Source organism: Somniosus microcephalus, chromosome 3 (genome assembly GCF_052327205.1).
Source record: "Somniosus microcephalus isolate GS21.2 chromosome 3, FLI_Smic_1.0, whole genome shotgun sequence".
Lineage (NCBI taxonomy): Eukaryota > Metazoa > Chordata > Chondrichthyes > Squaliformes > Somniosidae > Somniosus > Somniosus microcephalus.
In genome coordinates this window covers 32618764-32636425 of record NC_140989.1, presented here as the reverse complement: position 1 = coordinate 32636425, position 17662 = coordinate 32618764, and the positions used below count along the sequence as shown (strand labels likewise).

Sequence of the window (17662 nt, the reverse complement as noted above, 5' to 3'; positions counted from 1 at the left end):
TAAGAGGCAATCTAAGAACATGCAGTCATGAACAAGTAGCACCTTTATGAGAATTCCAAACTCAAAGTGTAGGCGTCATTAACCAAAAGCATAACCGAGATACAGATGGCCATGATTTACCAAATAATGTAGTCATAATCTCCGTCAAGATTTTACTGCAGTAACAAACTAGATATTTATCTCCAACATATATATCTTCTGTAACCACAGACTGCGGTAGCTAAATAAACAGCTGTTCTTTGCAGTGAAATGTTGAATGAAGTTCTTTTAAAAAAAAAAGAGGTTGATAAGGTGGTTAAGGCAGCATACGGAATGCTTGCCTTTATTAGCCATGGCATAGGATACAAGAGCAGGGAGTTTATGCGTCAACTGTATAAAACACTAGTTAGGCCTCAGCTAGAGTACTGCATGCAGTTCTGGTCACCACATTACAGGAAGGATGTGATTGCACTAGAGAGGGTACAGAGGAGATTTACAAGGATGTTGCCAGGAGTAGAGAATCTTAGCGATGAGGAAAGACTGGATAGGCTGGGTCTGTTTTCCTTGGAACAGAGGAGGCTGAGGGAAGACCTTATTGAGGTGTATAAAATTATGAGGGGCCTAGATAAAGTGGATAGAAAAGGACCTATTTCCCTTAGCAGAGGGGTCAAAAACCAGGGGCCACAGATTTAAAGTAATTGGTGGAAGGTTTAGAGGGGATATTTCTTCACCCACCCAGAGGGGTGTGGGGATCTGGAACTCACTGCCTGAAAGGGTGGTGAGGCAGGAACCCTAACCACATTTAAAAAGTACTTGGATGTGCACTTGGGATGCTGTAACCTGCAGGGCTACAGACCAAGAGCTGGGAAGTGGGATTAGGCTGGATAGCTCTTTGTTGGCCAGTGCGGACACGATGGGCCGAAATGGCCTCCTTCCGTGCTGTAACTTTCTATGATCGCACATCTGCAGAAGCACTGGGTAAATCACGAAATCCTAACTCCACCAAATAACTAACTCCACCGTCAGCTTAATGAGACAATCAACATATCCACTTATTGCAATACATTAACAATCAGATTTATAGCTTTAATACATAGAATATACAGCACAGAAACAGGCCATTCAGCCCAACCAGGCATTTATGCTCCACTCGAACCTCCTCCCATCCTTCCTCATTTAACTATCAGCATAACCCTCTATTCCTTTCGCCCTCGTCTGCTGATCTAGCTTCCCCTTAAATGCATCTATCCTATTCGCCTCAACTACCCTTTGTGTTAGCAAGCTCCACATTCCCACCACTCTCTGGGTAAAGAAGTCTCTTCTGAATTCCCCATTTGATTTCCTGGTGACTATCTTATATTGATAATCTTTAGTTTTGCTCTTCCCCACAAGTGGAAACATTCTCTCTGTGTCTAAAATTATGAAAGGTTTTGATAGAGTAAAGACCTTTATTAGGACACCCCTCAGCCTTCTCTTTTCAAGTGAAAAAGAGACCCAGCATTTTAATCCTTTCTTGATAGGTATAACCTCACAATTCTGGTATCATCCTTGTAAATCTTTTTTGCACCCTCTCCAGTGCCTCTATCATTTTTAAAAGATGGTGACATTAATTATTATACATATTTATTCATATTATAACATTTATAATACACAGCCCATTAATATAAAGGTTAGTGTTACCACTTGGATTTTAGTAAAATGCAATGTTGGGCAGTACTGCGTTCACTTGAATTGTAAAAAAGCCATAATGCAGTATTATATGCTTTGTCCTTCCAAACTCTGGAGAGCATAGGGCAAAGTATTGTTGGCCACAGGTTTGCCACTGGTAGAGGCATTGATGGGAGCAATTTAAAATTGATAAATTAAGGAGCATCACACGCGTACATCGGCCCAGGTGCCATTCTTCCTACGGTGGCAAGATATTTAGCCCAGTGGCAACTTGGTAGTTTGTCTATGAACCTTAAAAAATGCCGGACAAAGGATCTGCTATGACTGCCAGAGCTATTTATTAGGGTTAACGAAACACGTGTATAATCGAATTTCTCGAATATCAACTTCGAGTTTTAAAACAACAGCACGTATGCACTTTTCTTGCTGCCGATTCCACTTCTGCCCAGTGCCGAGCTCGGCCAGCTGGATATCTATAAGTGGTGCAGGCCTGTGTAGCCACACTCTCCCAAAACCAGCACTGCAACCTCCAACTGCCCAATGTGTCTTACCTTGTTCACCTGCCTCAATTTGGCAGAAGACTCCCCACCAATGCGCTCTTTAAGCTGTGTGGCCTCGCAGCTGTCTGGAGATCACACGCAGCCTGGGACCGGCTTTTCAAATCGGAGATTTTGCACATGCCCGAAATTTTGAATGGGCCGTGTCGTCCGTTAAAGGCACCGCGGGATCCAAAACAAAAATTAGGGGGCGGGGGGGGGGGAAGAAAAACATTGCTCTCTACCTTCCATTTCTATGCTAATTCAGGAAGTTAATTCTCCAATTATAAATATAGACTCCTGACATTCCCTCACACTACTTTAAAAATGCAAAGTGTCAGCTGAACAATTTCTGGTATGGAATTGAAGAATAAAACAGAAATCCCCTCCACAGCCATTCTGAATTCCCCGAGCACAAGTCCAATCTAAAAAGAACAATTAGTTGTACTGTCCCTGCACAGTATAGGAAGAGAGCAAGAGAAACAGAAGGGAAGAGTGACTCAACGTCGTTCCTGGTAACTAACTACAGTGCAATTTTAGTTCTACATCTGAGCCGCCAGGGGTGCCTTTAAACTCTTAGGGACGCCTCCAAACCAAACCAGAAAATGATTAGATACGCAATTCAGGTTTAGTGCTGTCGACTCGAACACTACAGGCAAAAAGAAATGCGAAAACTTACCAATGAAGGCAACGACATTAGGGTTGATGATTCCACTGGGTAAAAGGTGAAAGTCATATTCAACAGAATCCACTACCACAGTGTGGCCAGCATTGTTTCCTCCCTGTGTGTGACAAAAGATGTATAATGAAACAAGTATATTTGTCTGCTCTACCCGCCTTGCATTTCCAGCGGCTCGCTCGCACATTCCTCGGCACCTTGCGTGGGCCGGGTGTGCACGCGCTTGCGCGTTTGTGGAAGCAGCAGTTTGAAGACTTGACATGTCTCGCTTCTCCTCCAGATCACAAATTTCACTTCATGCAATAGTGTATCCTGACAGAGGCTTGTAAAATTACAAAAAGTTAGTTTATTGAGGTAGGGGAGCTCTAGTGTCGGGCAACTGTAGGATTCAAACTCTCAAAATCGCTGGTTGACGCTTCTCTAGTGGGTATGGGGAATGTGTAGTTGAGCCATTTGGAACAGCAAGGTTCAGGTCTGTGTTCAGTTTGCTGATCTCATAGAAAAATAGGAGTAGGCCATTCGGCCCTTCGAGCCTGCTCCGCCATTCAATATGACCATGGCTGATCCTCTATCTCAATACCATATTCCCGCTCTCTCCCCATACCCCTTGATGCCTTTTGTGTCTAGAAATCTATCTATCTCCTTCTTAAATATATTCAGTGACTTGGCCTCCACAGCCTTCTGTGGTAGAGAATTCCACAGGTTCACCACCCTCTGAGTGAAGAAATTTCTCCTCATCTCAGTCCTAAATGTCCTACCCCGTATCCCGAGACTGTGACCCCTCGTTCTAGACCCCCCCAGCCAGGGGAAACATCCTCCCTGCATCCAGTCTGTCTAGCCCGGTCAGAATTTTATATGTTTCAAGGAGATCCCCTCTCATTCTTCTAAACTCTAGTGAATACAGGCCTAGTCGACCCAATCTCTCCTCATACGACAGTCCTGCCATCCCAGGAACCAGTCTGGTGAACCTTCGCTGCACTCCCTCTATGGCAAGTCTATCCTTTCTTAGGTAAGGAGGCCAAAACTGCACACAGTACTCCAGGCGTGGTCTCGACAACAATTTGCATTTAAAAAGAGCCTTTAACATAGTAAAACGTCCCAAGGCACTTCACAGGAGCGTTGTCAAACAAAATTTGACACCAAGCCACAGAGAGATATTAGGGCAAAAAAAGGCAAGTTTTAAGGGAGAGAGATAGAGGGGTTTAGGGAGCAAATTCCAGAGTTTGGGGCCTAGACAGCTGAAAGCATGGCCAGCGAAAACATGGCTGCCATTGGTGGAACGATTAAAATCGGGGATGCGCAAGAGGCCAGAATTGGAGGTGTGCAGAGATCTGAGGGATGTAGGGTCGGAGGAGGTTACAGAGATTGGGAGGGGCCAAGGCCACGGGCAGATTTGAAAATAAGGATGAGAACTTTAAAATTGAGGTTTTGCCAGACTGGGAACCAATGTAGGTCAGCAAGCACAGGGGGGGAATCATGGGTGAACCGGACTTGGTGCAAGGGGCCACTACAATTAGTCTCAGCAGTCTTAAGCGACTGGGGCATGGGAGAGGGAAGTAAGTCACCCAGGGTTCCTGCTCCTGACCACCAGCGACGCCTACTGGAACGTGGAGACATCAGGCGAGGGATAGGCAGGATAAGGGCCTTGCTTGTGGTGCCTCCCCAGTCAACTAGCCTGTTGAAACCTGCTGTTCAGATTCACACATGAAAAGTGGACCAGGCAGCACTCGTGTAACCACAACCCCAGCACTAATTAACATCTCCAGGAAAGCAGGGGACAAAATTTGAAGGGAAAATTTAATTTAAAACTGGTGGTTGAAAGCCAAATTCTGACTCCAGCATGATGAGTTACCAGTAAAAAGTGAACCATCATGCCATGTCCACTTGACTGGTGGAAAGCACCCAATAAAGTAAATGTACGGCTAGATAATCTGTTTTTCTGTGGTATTGATTGAGGAGAGAGAATAGTGTTTCATCCTCTTTCCAGACTCCCAAATTTGGAAGGATAGAATCTGTAATCTAATTGTACTTTGCAGTTTAAGTGGACATAGTACAACAAAATTCACATTCTGGCTCGATACAATCCCAGTGATAGATAGTGTCCTTCAAAACATCTTGTGCCTGCAGAGAACATTTTGAACTATAACTATTTCATACGGCAGGCAAGTACTGGTGTTTATAGTCTGTCACCAGTGGAGGGATCAATTTGAGGTGATGAATTCAGAGCATTGCGTACAGCATTAGCCGCTCAAGTTTGTTCTCTCGCCACCCCCGCCCCACACACACAACACGAGGTTAGTCACACCACCAGCGAACATTATGAAACAGCTGCGCTGCAAGTCAGAATCCTCTGGCACTGACCAGTCATGCAGCGCGGTAGCGATACAGGTAAAAACCAAGTCAGCCACACATTCAAACTCATTCAGCAAATGCGTGGCGTTGATGAGCAATAAATCCCATTGCTCAACACTTTTTGCACTGACACTGGGCAGCTGCGCATCAATCGGACATCCCGTGCCTGTGTACGCTGCCGGCAATCACAATGTCGTAAACCCTGCTTTGTCTTTCTCCAGTTACATGAAGAGCTCGAGATGAGAGGATATTTCGGGCCTTCAGCAGAGCACATGACAGTAACACTCCCTTAAAAAAAAAACAAAACGCTTTTGATCCTGGTCCATGTGAATTATGACCTGCACATGGCTCTGCACCTGATCATATGGAGATAACCGGACTTTAAATACCACAACGGTTGTTTTCAGCATTTATGGAAACATGACAGGCCTAGTACCACAAAACTAACCTGCACGCACTGGTAAGGCTCAAGTGTCAGTCCACAGTATCACACAAGCCAAGCTTGTCCATCTGTCAGCAAGAGATAATAAGGATAGGCCTGAGCTTCTCCACAAGGCTGGGCCAGGGTCAGGAAGAAATAGGAGGAGTCAAGATAATCAACTATCATCCGGCAGTGGGGGTTGTTCCCCCAAATGATCTTTGCAAACAGCTAGTTACCTAATGGAATTGGCAGAGCACGAGGAACAGATTTGCTGTCCCGAGCCAAGGAATGCAGTGCTGTCACTGGGATTTTAAAAAGCTTAAATGGTCAGCATGCGAAATTTTTGTGCAATGTCCACTTAAACGGCAAAGTACCCAGGAGTATAATTAGATTACAGATTCTATCCGTCCAAATTTGGGAGCCTATCTGGTAAGGTGATGAAGCACTACACTCCCTTCAATCAATAGCACAGAAAAACAGATTATCTAGCCTTTCATTCATTTACTGTTTGTGAAAATTTGCTGGGTGCAAACTGGCTGCCGTGTTTGCCTACATAACAACAGTGACGACACTTCAAAAGCAATCCATTGGTTGTAAAGTGCGTTGGTACGTGATAAAATGCAACTTTTTTCTTATTGGAGTAGCAGGTGTGTGGTGGAAGAAGCAATACGGGTTGATGGATTAAGAACATTACACCAGAGGTTTAACAGTACAGCATTGGTGGCTCAAGTCAGAATTGTTCTGTAGTGCTTTGGTGCCAATATATTAAGTCTGTCCAGTGACAACACTGGGACCACTAAATTTTCTTGAGGGCAAGCAGTTTTTTAAAAAAAATATTGGAACGCTCCTTAAGAATGTCAAATACAGTTTATTCGCAACAAAGCTTGGTTGTAAATGTTTACAGGAAACTTTGTGCTATCCGGCACCGACGGGACCGAGCTGTTGCCGTCCCATCAAAACTGCCGGACAAACCAGCGCTAATGTTGAAACATACGGAGATTTTGAGCTCCGTATCTGGCAACAAACCCTGTTGCTTAGCAACAGCTTCTAAACAGTCGGCCGTACTCTCTGTAGCTTAGCAACAGCGAGACCTTGCAGAGCTTGACTGTTGAGAAAAAAGCAACGAAAAGAAAAAAAACCTAACGAAACGGCTCCTGATTTTTGCCGGTGGCTCGAGCTTGCCAGACATTTAGCCTCCGGATAACACAAAGTTTCCTGTATTAGATTTTATTCACTTGCTGCAGATAATAAGAGCTGAGGAGTCAGTAACATGGGAATTAGGGCTCGAAGAAAATCAAACCTGAAGCAGCAGCAACAAACACTTGCATTTATATAGCGCCTTTAACATAGTAAAACGTCCCAAGGCGCTTCACAGGAGCATTATCAAACAAAATTGGACACTGAGCCATACATGGAGGTACAGGAAATACTCTTAACTGGCACCTAAATATCCGGAAATCTCTCTTAACTGGCAAATTGCAGGAGTAGGTTCAGGTAAGTTTTACTATATATTAGTGGCCGTGTAACCAAGGTTCCTGCACCTGTGGCTGTGCAACAGGGACTCCTGGATCTGTGGCCGTGTAACCGGGGTTCCTGCACCTGTGGCCGTGTAACCGGGGTTCCTGCACCTGTGGCCGTGCAACAGGGACTCCTGGATCTGTGGCCGTGTAACCGGGGCTCCTGCGGCCGTGTAACCGGGATTCCTGCACAAGTGCCGTGTAACCGGGGCTCCTGCACCTGTGGCCGTGTATGGGGCTCTTGTACCTTGGTTAAGTATACCTCGCTGTAATCCAGACTTTCTGATCAACCGGCAGCATGCCGGTCCCATAGATTTAAGGCGCGTCTTAAAAGGAGGAAAGAGAGGTAGAGAGGTGGAAAGGTTTAGGGAAGGAATTCCGCAGCTTAGGATCTCGGTGAGAATACAAAGGTCAATGAAGAAGAAACGAGAAACTGTAAAGGCAGCAAAGAAGTAAAAAGCTAACCTGACCTTTAGTTGCTAAAATGGCTGGTGCCTACGATGTTGCACCATGCTGATAAGGAACAATGTAGGGCGGCGTGCAAAAATTGTACAGACAGTAAGTAATCTTAACCGCATCACGGGATCTTTACTTAGCTGTAACTCAATCACAAAATGCAGCTTGCCCAGCTCGAACTGCCAGACAAGGAAATCAAGTTAAAAGTATATGTGTACAGCTCATGATTGGCGCAGAATGTATGCTGTGTTAATGCTTTCGCAATGCATGTATAAATATGTAGCACGCTGTATGTCAAATTGCTTACTCTGTTGGACTCGTCAGACTCTGCCGATATACCAGAGTAAGACTCCGCGGATAATAAATCTGTTGAACTCTCCAGCTGTATTCGACTCAGTGATTGCTGAACCAGACTGAGGGTAAAAGAATCAGAATTATCATAGGCAGCTGAAGGCACGGCCGCCAATGGTGGCACGATGAAGCCAGGGGTCAAGCCCCTTAAGCATTTTTATAGTTAGCCAAAAGCTTGGTCAAAGAGGTGGGTTTCTAAAGGAGGACGACAGGGTGGTGGAGGGGTACAGGTATCTAGGGAGAGAATTCCAGAGAGCATGGAGGGGGCTAGGTGGTTGTAAAAAATTCTAAATGGGCACCATTTTTATTCTTCATGTACAATAGCGAGGACAACTTTATTGCAACTAAATTTTATGCTGCAATGTTCACATTTCATCAGCTGGTTTATTTTAGTTAGAAGGATCTCTTCCGTCTCAAGTGAACAGTTAGCAGTAAAACTACCGTCAGCTGAAGGACACTGCCACCAGTTTGCAAACTGAAACGTATACTTTGAGCAGGTTGTTAGGAGAGATTTACAGTGGCTATCATCCTGGCAGGAAAAATTAGCAAATAATATCCCTGGCAGCTATATGCAAGCACTTTAATGCATAAATATTTAACTTGTTAAAAACAATAACCCAGTGGCTCAAATTCATCAAACACACACAGAAAAAATGTACGCATGGGAGTGGTTTTACCAGCACTTCTGGAGAGGAGAATGGAGGCTGTGCACAGAACTTTGGTGTTATTTATATTCTGGAAGGCAAGGAGGTAGGCCAAAGATAAGCAGCAAAACACCCAGGCACTTCTGATAATGAGTTGTTACAATTTGATAAATATATCTGCGCCCTTTAAAAAAAACCCACACATGCTACTGCATAGAGGCAGCAGAAAGACTGAGGGCTTTAGAATTAGCTGATACAGGAAACTTTGGTTTATCCGGAGGTTAACTGTCCGGAATGCTCGAGCCACCGGCAAAAATCAGGAGCCGTTTCGTTAGGTTTTCTTTCTTTTCGTTGCTTTTTTCTTCTTCCACCAGTCAGGCTCTGCAAGGTCTCGCTGAAGCTGTTGCTAAGCTACAGAGACGCTTGCAAGGTACGGCCGACTGTTTAGAAGCTGTTGCTAAGCAACAGGGTTTGTTGCCAGATACGGAGCGCAAAATCTCCATATGTTTCAACATTAGCGCTGGTTTGTCCAGCACTTTTGATGGGACGGCAACAGCTCGGTCCCGTCAGTGCCGGATAGCACAAAGTTTCCTGTAGTACAAAGAATCAATCCAGAGGGGACGGCAAACTAATGTGCGTTAATACTAAAGCAGACATCCAGGATATTTTGAAGCATGCGCGTTTAGAAGCATCAATAGGGGAGAACATTTCTTCTTTCACCTTTTCGGCAGATAATGCTCAGCAAAAATAAAACGGGCAACAGTTTTCTGAATAAACTAGTTAATGCCACACTGGCGTATATGTGAGCTCATCAATTCTTCTAAACAACAAAGAGTAACTTAAAAAAAAACCTCTAGTACAAATGTGATTCTGCAGCTTCAGAGACGCACAGGTGCAGCTGCAGTATAACAGAGCTAGGCATGATTCAGTGCACTGGAAAATCTTTGGACACAATCTCAATGAGGCCAGCATAATTGCCTCACAACTTGTGCTGATTTGAAGTCAGCAACTGGAACCTGCAAGATCAGCAAGTATAGTGAGGATATCCAAGTGCCGGAGAAGTATTGTGCAGAGATTTTTTTGTAAACCCATTTATAAAAAAAAAAATTAGACTTTAAGGGGGAAAAATTCAGTTGTTTGCGCCTCCCGTTAAGGCGCCTTGAGGGCGCAAAGCAACTAGAGGCCAGGCGCGGCGATGATTGTGGCGCTCGCGAAATTAACTAGACATTTTGCGGTGGCGCTAAACACTTCCGCCACAATCTCCTGCGCCGGCAGAATGTGACGTCATTCGAGTGCGCAACGCCCCGTTAGCGCCCCGGACCGGATATCGAGTAGCGCCCCCTGCTTTACCGCCTGCCGCTAGCAACGACAGGTTGAGGGGAGCGTAGGTAAAAAGAGGGATGAGGCCCTGCAGCAAGAATTTAGGGAGCTAGGTGAAGGATTAAGGAGCAGGACCTCAAGGGTTGTAATCTCTGGATTACTCCCGGTGCCACGTGCTAGTGAGTATAGGAATAGGAAGATAGAACAGATGAATGCGTGGCTAAAGGGATGGTGCAGGGGGGAGGGCTTTAGTTTCCTGGATCACTGGGTCTGCTTCTGGAAAAGGTGGGACTTGTACAAGTCGGATGGTTTACACCTGAACCAGAGGGGAACCAATATCCTTGCGGGGAGGTTTGCTAGCACTGCTGGGGGGGGGGGGGGGGGTTTAAACTAACTTGGCAGGGGGATGGGGTACAGAGTGGAGCTATAGTAGGGGGTGATTTACAGCCAAATACAGAGGGAAAAACAAGTCAGCTGGGAAGGCAGAGCAAATATGTGAAGGCAAGAGAGAATATGGCAGGGCTGGAAGGCATTTATTTTAATGCAAGGAGTCTTGCAAATAAGGTGGATGAACTGAAGTTGTTGTTGAACACATGGGAGTACGATATTGTTGCTATCACGGAGACATGGTTGAGGGAGGGTCAGGACTGGCAGCTCAATATTCCGGGGTACAGAATCTTCAGGCGAGACAGAGGGGGGTGTAAAAGGGGAGGGGGTGTTGCAATATTAATTAAGGAGTCAATTACTGCTGTAAGGAGGGATGATATATTATTGGGTTCCTCTAATGAGGCCATATGGGTAGAACTTAAAAACAAAAAGGGGGCAAGCACTTTGCTGGGAGTGTACTATAGGCCCCCGAACAGTCAGGGGGAGATAGAGGAACAGATATGTAGGCAAATCTCAGAAAAGTGCGAAAATAATAGGGTAATAATAGTGGGGGATTTCAACTTCCCCAATATTAATTGGGATAGTCAGAGTGTGAAAGGCTTAGAGGGTGCAGAATTCTTAAAGTGCATCCAGGAGAGCTTTTTGAGCCAACATGTAGAAAGTCCTACAAGAGAGGGGGCGGTACTGGACCTAATTCTAGGGAATGTAGCCGGGCAAGTGGTGGAAGTGTCAGTAGGAGAGCATTTTGGCGACAGTGACCATAATTCGGTGAGATTTAAGGTGGTCATGGAAAAGGACAAAGACAGCCCGGAAATAAGGGTTCTAAATTGGGGGAAGGCCGATTTTAATATGATAAGGCAGGATCTGGCCAAAGTGGACTGGGAGCAGCTACTTATAGGAAAATCCACATCAAAACAGTGGGAGACTTTCAGAAGGGAAATAGAGATAGTACAACGCCAACATGTTCCTGTAAAGGTCAAGGGTGGGACCAACAAGCAAAGGGAACCTTGGATGACAAGGGATATACAAAAATGCATTAGGAATAAAAGGGGGGCTTTTGGCAGTTACAAAAGACTAAAGACGGAAGAAGCCCTAGAGGAGTATAAAAACTGCAGGGGCGTACTTAAAAAAGAAATTAGGAGGGCGAGGAGGGGCCATGAAATAACACTGGCGAACAAAATAAAGGAAAATCCTAAGATGTTTTATAAGTATATTAAGGGCAAGAGGATAACCAGGGAAAGGGTAGGGCCCATTAGGGACCAAAGTGGCAATCTGTGTGTAGAGCCAGATGAGGTAGGCGGGGTTTTAAATGAATTTTTTGCATCGGTGTTCACTATGGAGAAAGACGATGCAGACATAGAAATCGGGCAAGGGGACTGTGACATACTTGAACATATTAGCATCGAGGGGGAGGAGGTGCTAGCGGTTTTAGCAGGCCAAAAAGTGGATAAATCCCCAGGCCCGGACGAGATGTATCCCAGGCTGCTGTGGGAGGCAAAGGAGGAGATTGCAGGGGCTCTGACACAAATTTTCAGAACCTCTCTGGCCACAGGGGATGTACCAGAGGACTGGAGAACAGCTAACATAGTACCATTATTCAAGAAGGGTAGCAGGGATAAACCAGGGAATTACAGGCCAGTGAGCCTAACATCTGTGGTAGGGAAATTATTGGAAAAAATTTTGAGGGACAAAATTAGTCTCCACTTGGAGAGGCAAGGATTAATCGGGGATAGTCAGCATGGCTTTGTCAAGGGTAAATCATGTCTGACAAATCTGATTGAATTTTGAGAGGGGGTGACTAGGGGGGTGGATGAGGGAAATGCTGTGGATGTGGTTTACATGGACTTCAGTAAAGCTTTTGACAAAGTCCCGCATAGGAGACTGGTCAAGAAGGTAAGAGCCCATGGGATCCAGGGTGCCTTGGCGCGTTGGATCCTAAACTGGCTGAGTGGCAGGAGGCAGAGGGTGATGGTCGAAGGTTGCTTTTGTGACTGGAAGCCTGTGTCCAGTGGGGTACCTCAGGGATCGGTGCTGGGTCCCTTGTTGTTTGTGATCTACATAAAGGATTTGGATGAGAATGTAAAAGGTATGATCAGTAAGTTTGCAGATGACACGAAAATTGGTGGGGTGGTAAATTGCAAGGAGGAAAGCCTCAGGCTACAGGACGATATAAACGGGTTGGTCAGATGGGCGGAAAAGTGGCAAATGGAATTTAACCCGGAAAAGTGCGAGGTGATGCATTTTGGACGGACAAATAAGGCAAGGGAATACACAATGAGTGGTAGGACCCTAGGAAGTACAGAGGGTCAGAGGGACCTGGGTGTACATGTACATAGATCCCTGAAGGCAGCGGAACAGGTAGATAAGGTGGTTAAAAAGGCATATGGGATACTTGCCTTCATTAGCCGAGGCATAGAATATAAGAGCAGGGAGGTTATGATGGAGCTGTACAAAACGCTGGTGAGGCCACAGCTGGAGTACTGTGTGCAGTTCTGGTCGCCTCACTATAGGAAGGATGTGATTGCTTTGGAGAGGGTGCAGAGAAGATTCACCAGGACGTTACCTGGGATGGAGCGCCTCAGCTATGAAGAGGCGCTGGACAGGCTGGGGTTGTTTTCCTTGGAGCAAAGAAGGCTGAGGGGGGACCTGATTGAGGTGTACAAAATGATGAGGGGCATAGATAGGGTAGATAAAGAGGAACTTTTCCCCTTAGTAGGGGGGTCAATAACAAGGGGGCATAGATTCAGGGTAAGGGGCAGGAGATTTAGAGGGGATTTGAGGAGGAACTTCTTCACCCGGAGGGTGGTTGGAATGTGGAACTCAATGCCTGAAAGGGTGGTAGAGGCAGGAACCCTCACAACATTCAAGAAGCATTTGGATGAGCACTTGAAATGCCATTGCATACAAGGCTATGGACCAAATGCTGGAAAATGGGATTAGACTGGACAGGGATGGATGGGCGGCGCAGACACGATGGGCTGAAGGGCCTTTTTCTGTGCTGTAAAAAACTCTATGACTCTATTATGCTGTCAGAAAGGGACTAGGGGAGCGCTATTTAAAGGCGACCTTTTTTTGTCGGTGACATTTTTGCACCACGCAGTCAGAGAGAGAGAGAGAGACAGACAGACAGACTTCTGGAGAGATTCAACGCTGTGTGAAGGAGTTTTGAGTACTGAGCAGCACGTTGCAGGTTTATTTTGATTTGCCCTTCCTTGCTTCGCCAGCACTCTGAGGTAGCGCCTCACTCCTTGGCGTTTGCGCCTTAAGACAGGTGTGAAGCACCTGATTTAGCGCTCCAATCACCTCCAGGGGCGATAAAAGCCAAGTTTGCTGTCGGAGGCGATAATTAGCTCCAGGCGCTGAACTTTGCGCAAGGCCGATAACGGCGCCCCAAATGGGGCGATACCGAATTTTTCCCCCTAAAAATTATTAGACACAAAATGTATTTCTTGAATTGTACATAAAGACGGAGTACAACTGATAAGCAAGTGTAATTATTTGACTTCCCATAATCGGCAGCTAAATCAATGCATGATGAACTATCGCAGTGTTCTCATCACTCTACTATGGTACATATATCCATTTCCCACATTACACCAGTGACTACACTAGCTGTAAAGCGCTTTGGGACATCCTGAGGGTGTGAAAGGCGTTATATAAATGCAAGTCTTTCTTTTCTTTACAGGTTAAATCTCACTTACTTTATTGCCAATTTGTTTCATATGCCACGCTCACCTCAAACTGCTCATCAGCAGCGACAACTCAAGTGGACAGAGCAGGCAAATTTCACCCGACCATACTTTACTGAAATCCTAATCGTTCTTTTTGGGACATCTGCACTACGCCCAGCCAATTTGAAGTCATGGACGTACAGATTACATGCTATCAAATGCCCATTATATACATAGTTAAAAGTCTGGTCATTGCTAAAGTTGCTCTGTTACAGCGTATAAAAGGGTATGTTGTGTGCAATCATATGCAATGGCAGACTGGAGGAACATCCTGGAGCCAAAGCATGCTGCAGTGCAATCACTGGTGTTGAAGCAATTAAATGCTGTAACTTATACAGTCCGTAAAAGTCAACTTTAGTAACGGCAAGTCTTTTAAACTATCTATCACAGGACACGCACATGCTGCAGATCCACTCATGTTCCGTTGCTAAGTTTAGGAATGTATTAATGCCTCTCCTTTTTTGTTACCTTGCCAGTACTAAACATACAAAAATTTGGTAACAGAGCCAGGTTTAAAGCATACAGCACTACAAACTTCATCTCCTGCTGCAGTTTACCCAAACATACGAAATACTGAAAACACTGGTGTTTAAGGAGGCAGCAACAAAAATAGAATAAGGTTAAAGATAATTCTCACGAGGCAGGTACCTCACAAATTTGTCTCTGGTGCATAATGAGAGGACCGAGATGTGGTACTGGGGACATTGGACAAGTTACAAATTTCCCAAAAGCTTAACCCAGCTCTAGCAACACGGGGGTTCAGGACGCGATGGTTAACTCAGCTTCCTAACTATAATTCCAGATGACGATACAAGAACAGGTTACATAAACTTGGCTTGTAATCCCTTGAGTTTAGAGCTTGAGGTGTGATCTAATTAAGGTATTTTAAATGATTTAAGGGTTTCACTAAGGTAGATACAGAGAAACTATTTCTTCCGGTGGGGGAAATCCAGAACAAGTGGGCGCAATCTTAAAATTAGAGCTAGGCTATTTAGGAGTGAAATTAGGAAGCATTTTTCCCCACACAAAGGGTAGTGGAAAACTCTCTCTCCCCGCCCCCGCCCCCCCCTCCCAAAAAGGCTGTGGATGCGGAGTCAATTGGAGCTTTCAAGACCGAGATCGACAGATTTTTGTTAGGTAAGGGTATCAAGGGCTAAGGAGCAAAGGAGAGTAAATGGAGCAGCTTTTGGGCGGAGGCAAGCAGGGGAAAAAAAAAATTCCGAGCATTGAGAGGTTAGACAGATCCTACTACACTGGAGGCAAACATTCCAAATAGGCTTTTATGCAGCATCACTGTGCCTTATGATCTGAATCCAAGAAGTTCGAGTAACTTACTAAAAATAGGAGTGGACGGTTCAATACAACGTGCAAATACTCACGAGATCTCTTCATTTATAGGCAAGTAATTGGGTGAACTCAAAATACTGGAACAAAGAACATCACTACTCTGGATCAACTTCTACTCCCAACCAACTCAATCATGTCAGGTCGTAACACACAGGCTCAGCCACATACAGTATAACGGAGAGCTAGTGCAGTGTTGTCCAATGTGTTAGCCACATGTGGCTGATTGGGAACTCGGATGCGGCTAATTGCATTTTCGATTAGTAAACAAAAAGTGAGAACACCGTCATTGGGCATGTGATCTCAATACTTGTACTCGCACAGCGTAAGCACGTGTACTTTAGCCTTTTTGTGCATTAGTTGGTACAGGAAACTTTCGATTTACCGGCACCTAAATAACCGTAAATCTCGGTTAACCGGCAAAATTCAGGAGTAGGTTCAGGTAAGTTTTACTTCATATTGTACATGCCTTCCTCAATCTGTTGCTGTGCAAGGGTGTGGCTGCAGCTGTTGCTAAGCTACAGAGACGCTTGGAACTTGTGGCCATTGTTCTGCACTTGTTGCTAAGCAACAGGGTTTGTTGCTTTATACGGAGCTGTCAGCTCTCCGTATCTTTTACTATAGCTTTCGGTTATCTGGAATTTTTGATGAACCTGCACCACGTCGGTGCCGGATAAAAAAAAAGTTTCCTGTAAAATGGTAAGACGAAAAGCAGTGTGTGAGCGCACGTGTTCTTTTTGATTGTTGTGCGGGCCTTTCCTCCTTGGTTATCTGCTAAAATGGTGTGCAACATGGATGAAAACGGCAGACTTCAGCACCATGGAAACACCAGCAATAACGTATGAAGAGGGGAGTTGTCACCATGGTCAGCTCGACCAATCAGAATAACCGTACCAGGCCAGCAGAAACAAGCAAGCCAAGCTGTGACGAGCAACTCCAACAGGAAACGTCATGGCAAAGGGCAAGCAGCACCCAACCGTGTTTTGGATGGAAAGCAGGGCAGTTCTGGTGCATCTCGTTGTGCGAGTCAACATTCTCAGCAATCATTCTGAAGAAGTCAAGAGTACCGCTCGTAATTGCTGGGACAGAAAGCCAGAAACTGCACCAAGATGTGCTGTTCCTGATGAGTTCATGCTACTCCAAACTTTGGTGAAAGAGAAAGACTGTAAAGTTCCACACTGGGTAGTGGCGAATATTTGTTAAGTAAATGCACAGATGAAGTACATTTACCTGCATTGTATGCAAGGCATTTTCTACTAAAATGGTGTCATGTAGCCACACACCTGTGCTAGTCAGCAATTTCTATTGGACAACACCGAGCTAGACCAGGTTTTGTGCAGTCTACACCAAATCCAATTTGGATAATATTTTGTAGAGGCATTTGTTGATTTTTAGTACAGATTGGGAAAAGGGGAAGTGCAACGAGACCTGGGTGTCCTTGTGCACCAGTCGCTGAAGGTAAGCATGCAGGGGCAGCAGGCAGTTAAGGAGGCAAATGGTATGTTGGCCTTCGTAGTGAGCGGGTTCGAGTACAGGAACAAGGATGTCTTGCTACAGTTGTACAGGGCCTTGGTGAGACCGCACCTTGAGTATTTTGTGCAGTTTTGGTCGTCTTCTCTGAGGAAGGATGTTCTTGCCATGGAGGGAGTGCAGCGAAGATTCACCAGACTGATACCTGGGATGGCAGGAATGACGTATGAGGAGAGAGTGTGTTGATTTGGCTTATACTCACTGGAGTTTACAAGATTGAGAGGGGATCTCATCAAAACCTATAAAATTCTGTCAGGCCTGGACAGACCAGATGCAGGAAGGATGTTTCTGATGGCCAGGGAGTCCAGAACCAGGGGTCATAGTCTAAGGATAAGGGGTAAGCCATTTAGGACAGTGATGAGGAGAAATTTCTTCACCCAGAGAGTGGTGAACCTGTGGAATTCTCTGCCACAGAGGGCGGTGGAGGCCAGTTCATTAAATATATTCAAGAAAGAGTTGGATATATTTCTTAAGGCTAAAGGGATCAAGGGGTATGGGGAGAAGGCAGGGACAGGGTACTGAATTTGGATGATCAGCCATGATCTCATTGAATGGCGGAGCAGGCTCGAGGGGCCGAATGGCCTACTCCTGCTCCTATCTTCTATGTTTCTATACAAGTCAGAAAGAAAAAAGGAGAAAACGGGGAAAGGGAAAAATAATATGAATTGTGCAATGGATTAGATAACCTTTGAGATAATAGCACCAGCTACTGTGGGATACTAAGGAACACACAAAGCAGTCACGCTG

The 17662-nt window shown here is 45.3% G+C and overlaps 1 protein-coding gene across 1 annotated transcript in view; it reads right to left on the bottom strand.

Annotated features, from left to right (window-relative positions):
* adss2 (adenylosuccinate synthase 2) overlaps positions 1-17662 on the bottom strand; it is a 106385-nt gene that overhangs the window by 46569 nt on the left and 42154 nt on the right. Inside the window, exon 2 of the mRNA XM_085979808.1 lies at positions 2863-2965. Within this exon, the coding sequence (XP_085835934.1) occupies positions 2863-2965 (103 nt within the window). The remainder of the gene's footprint in view (positions 1-2862; positions 2966-17662) is intronic.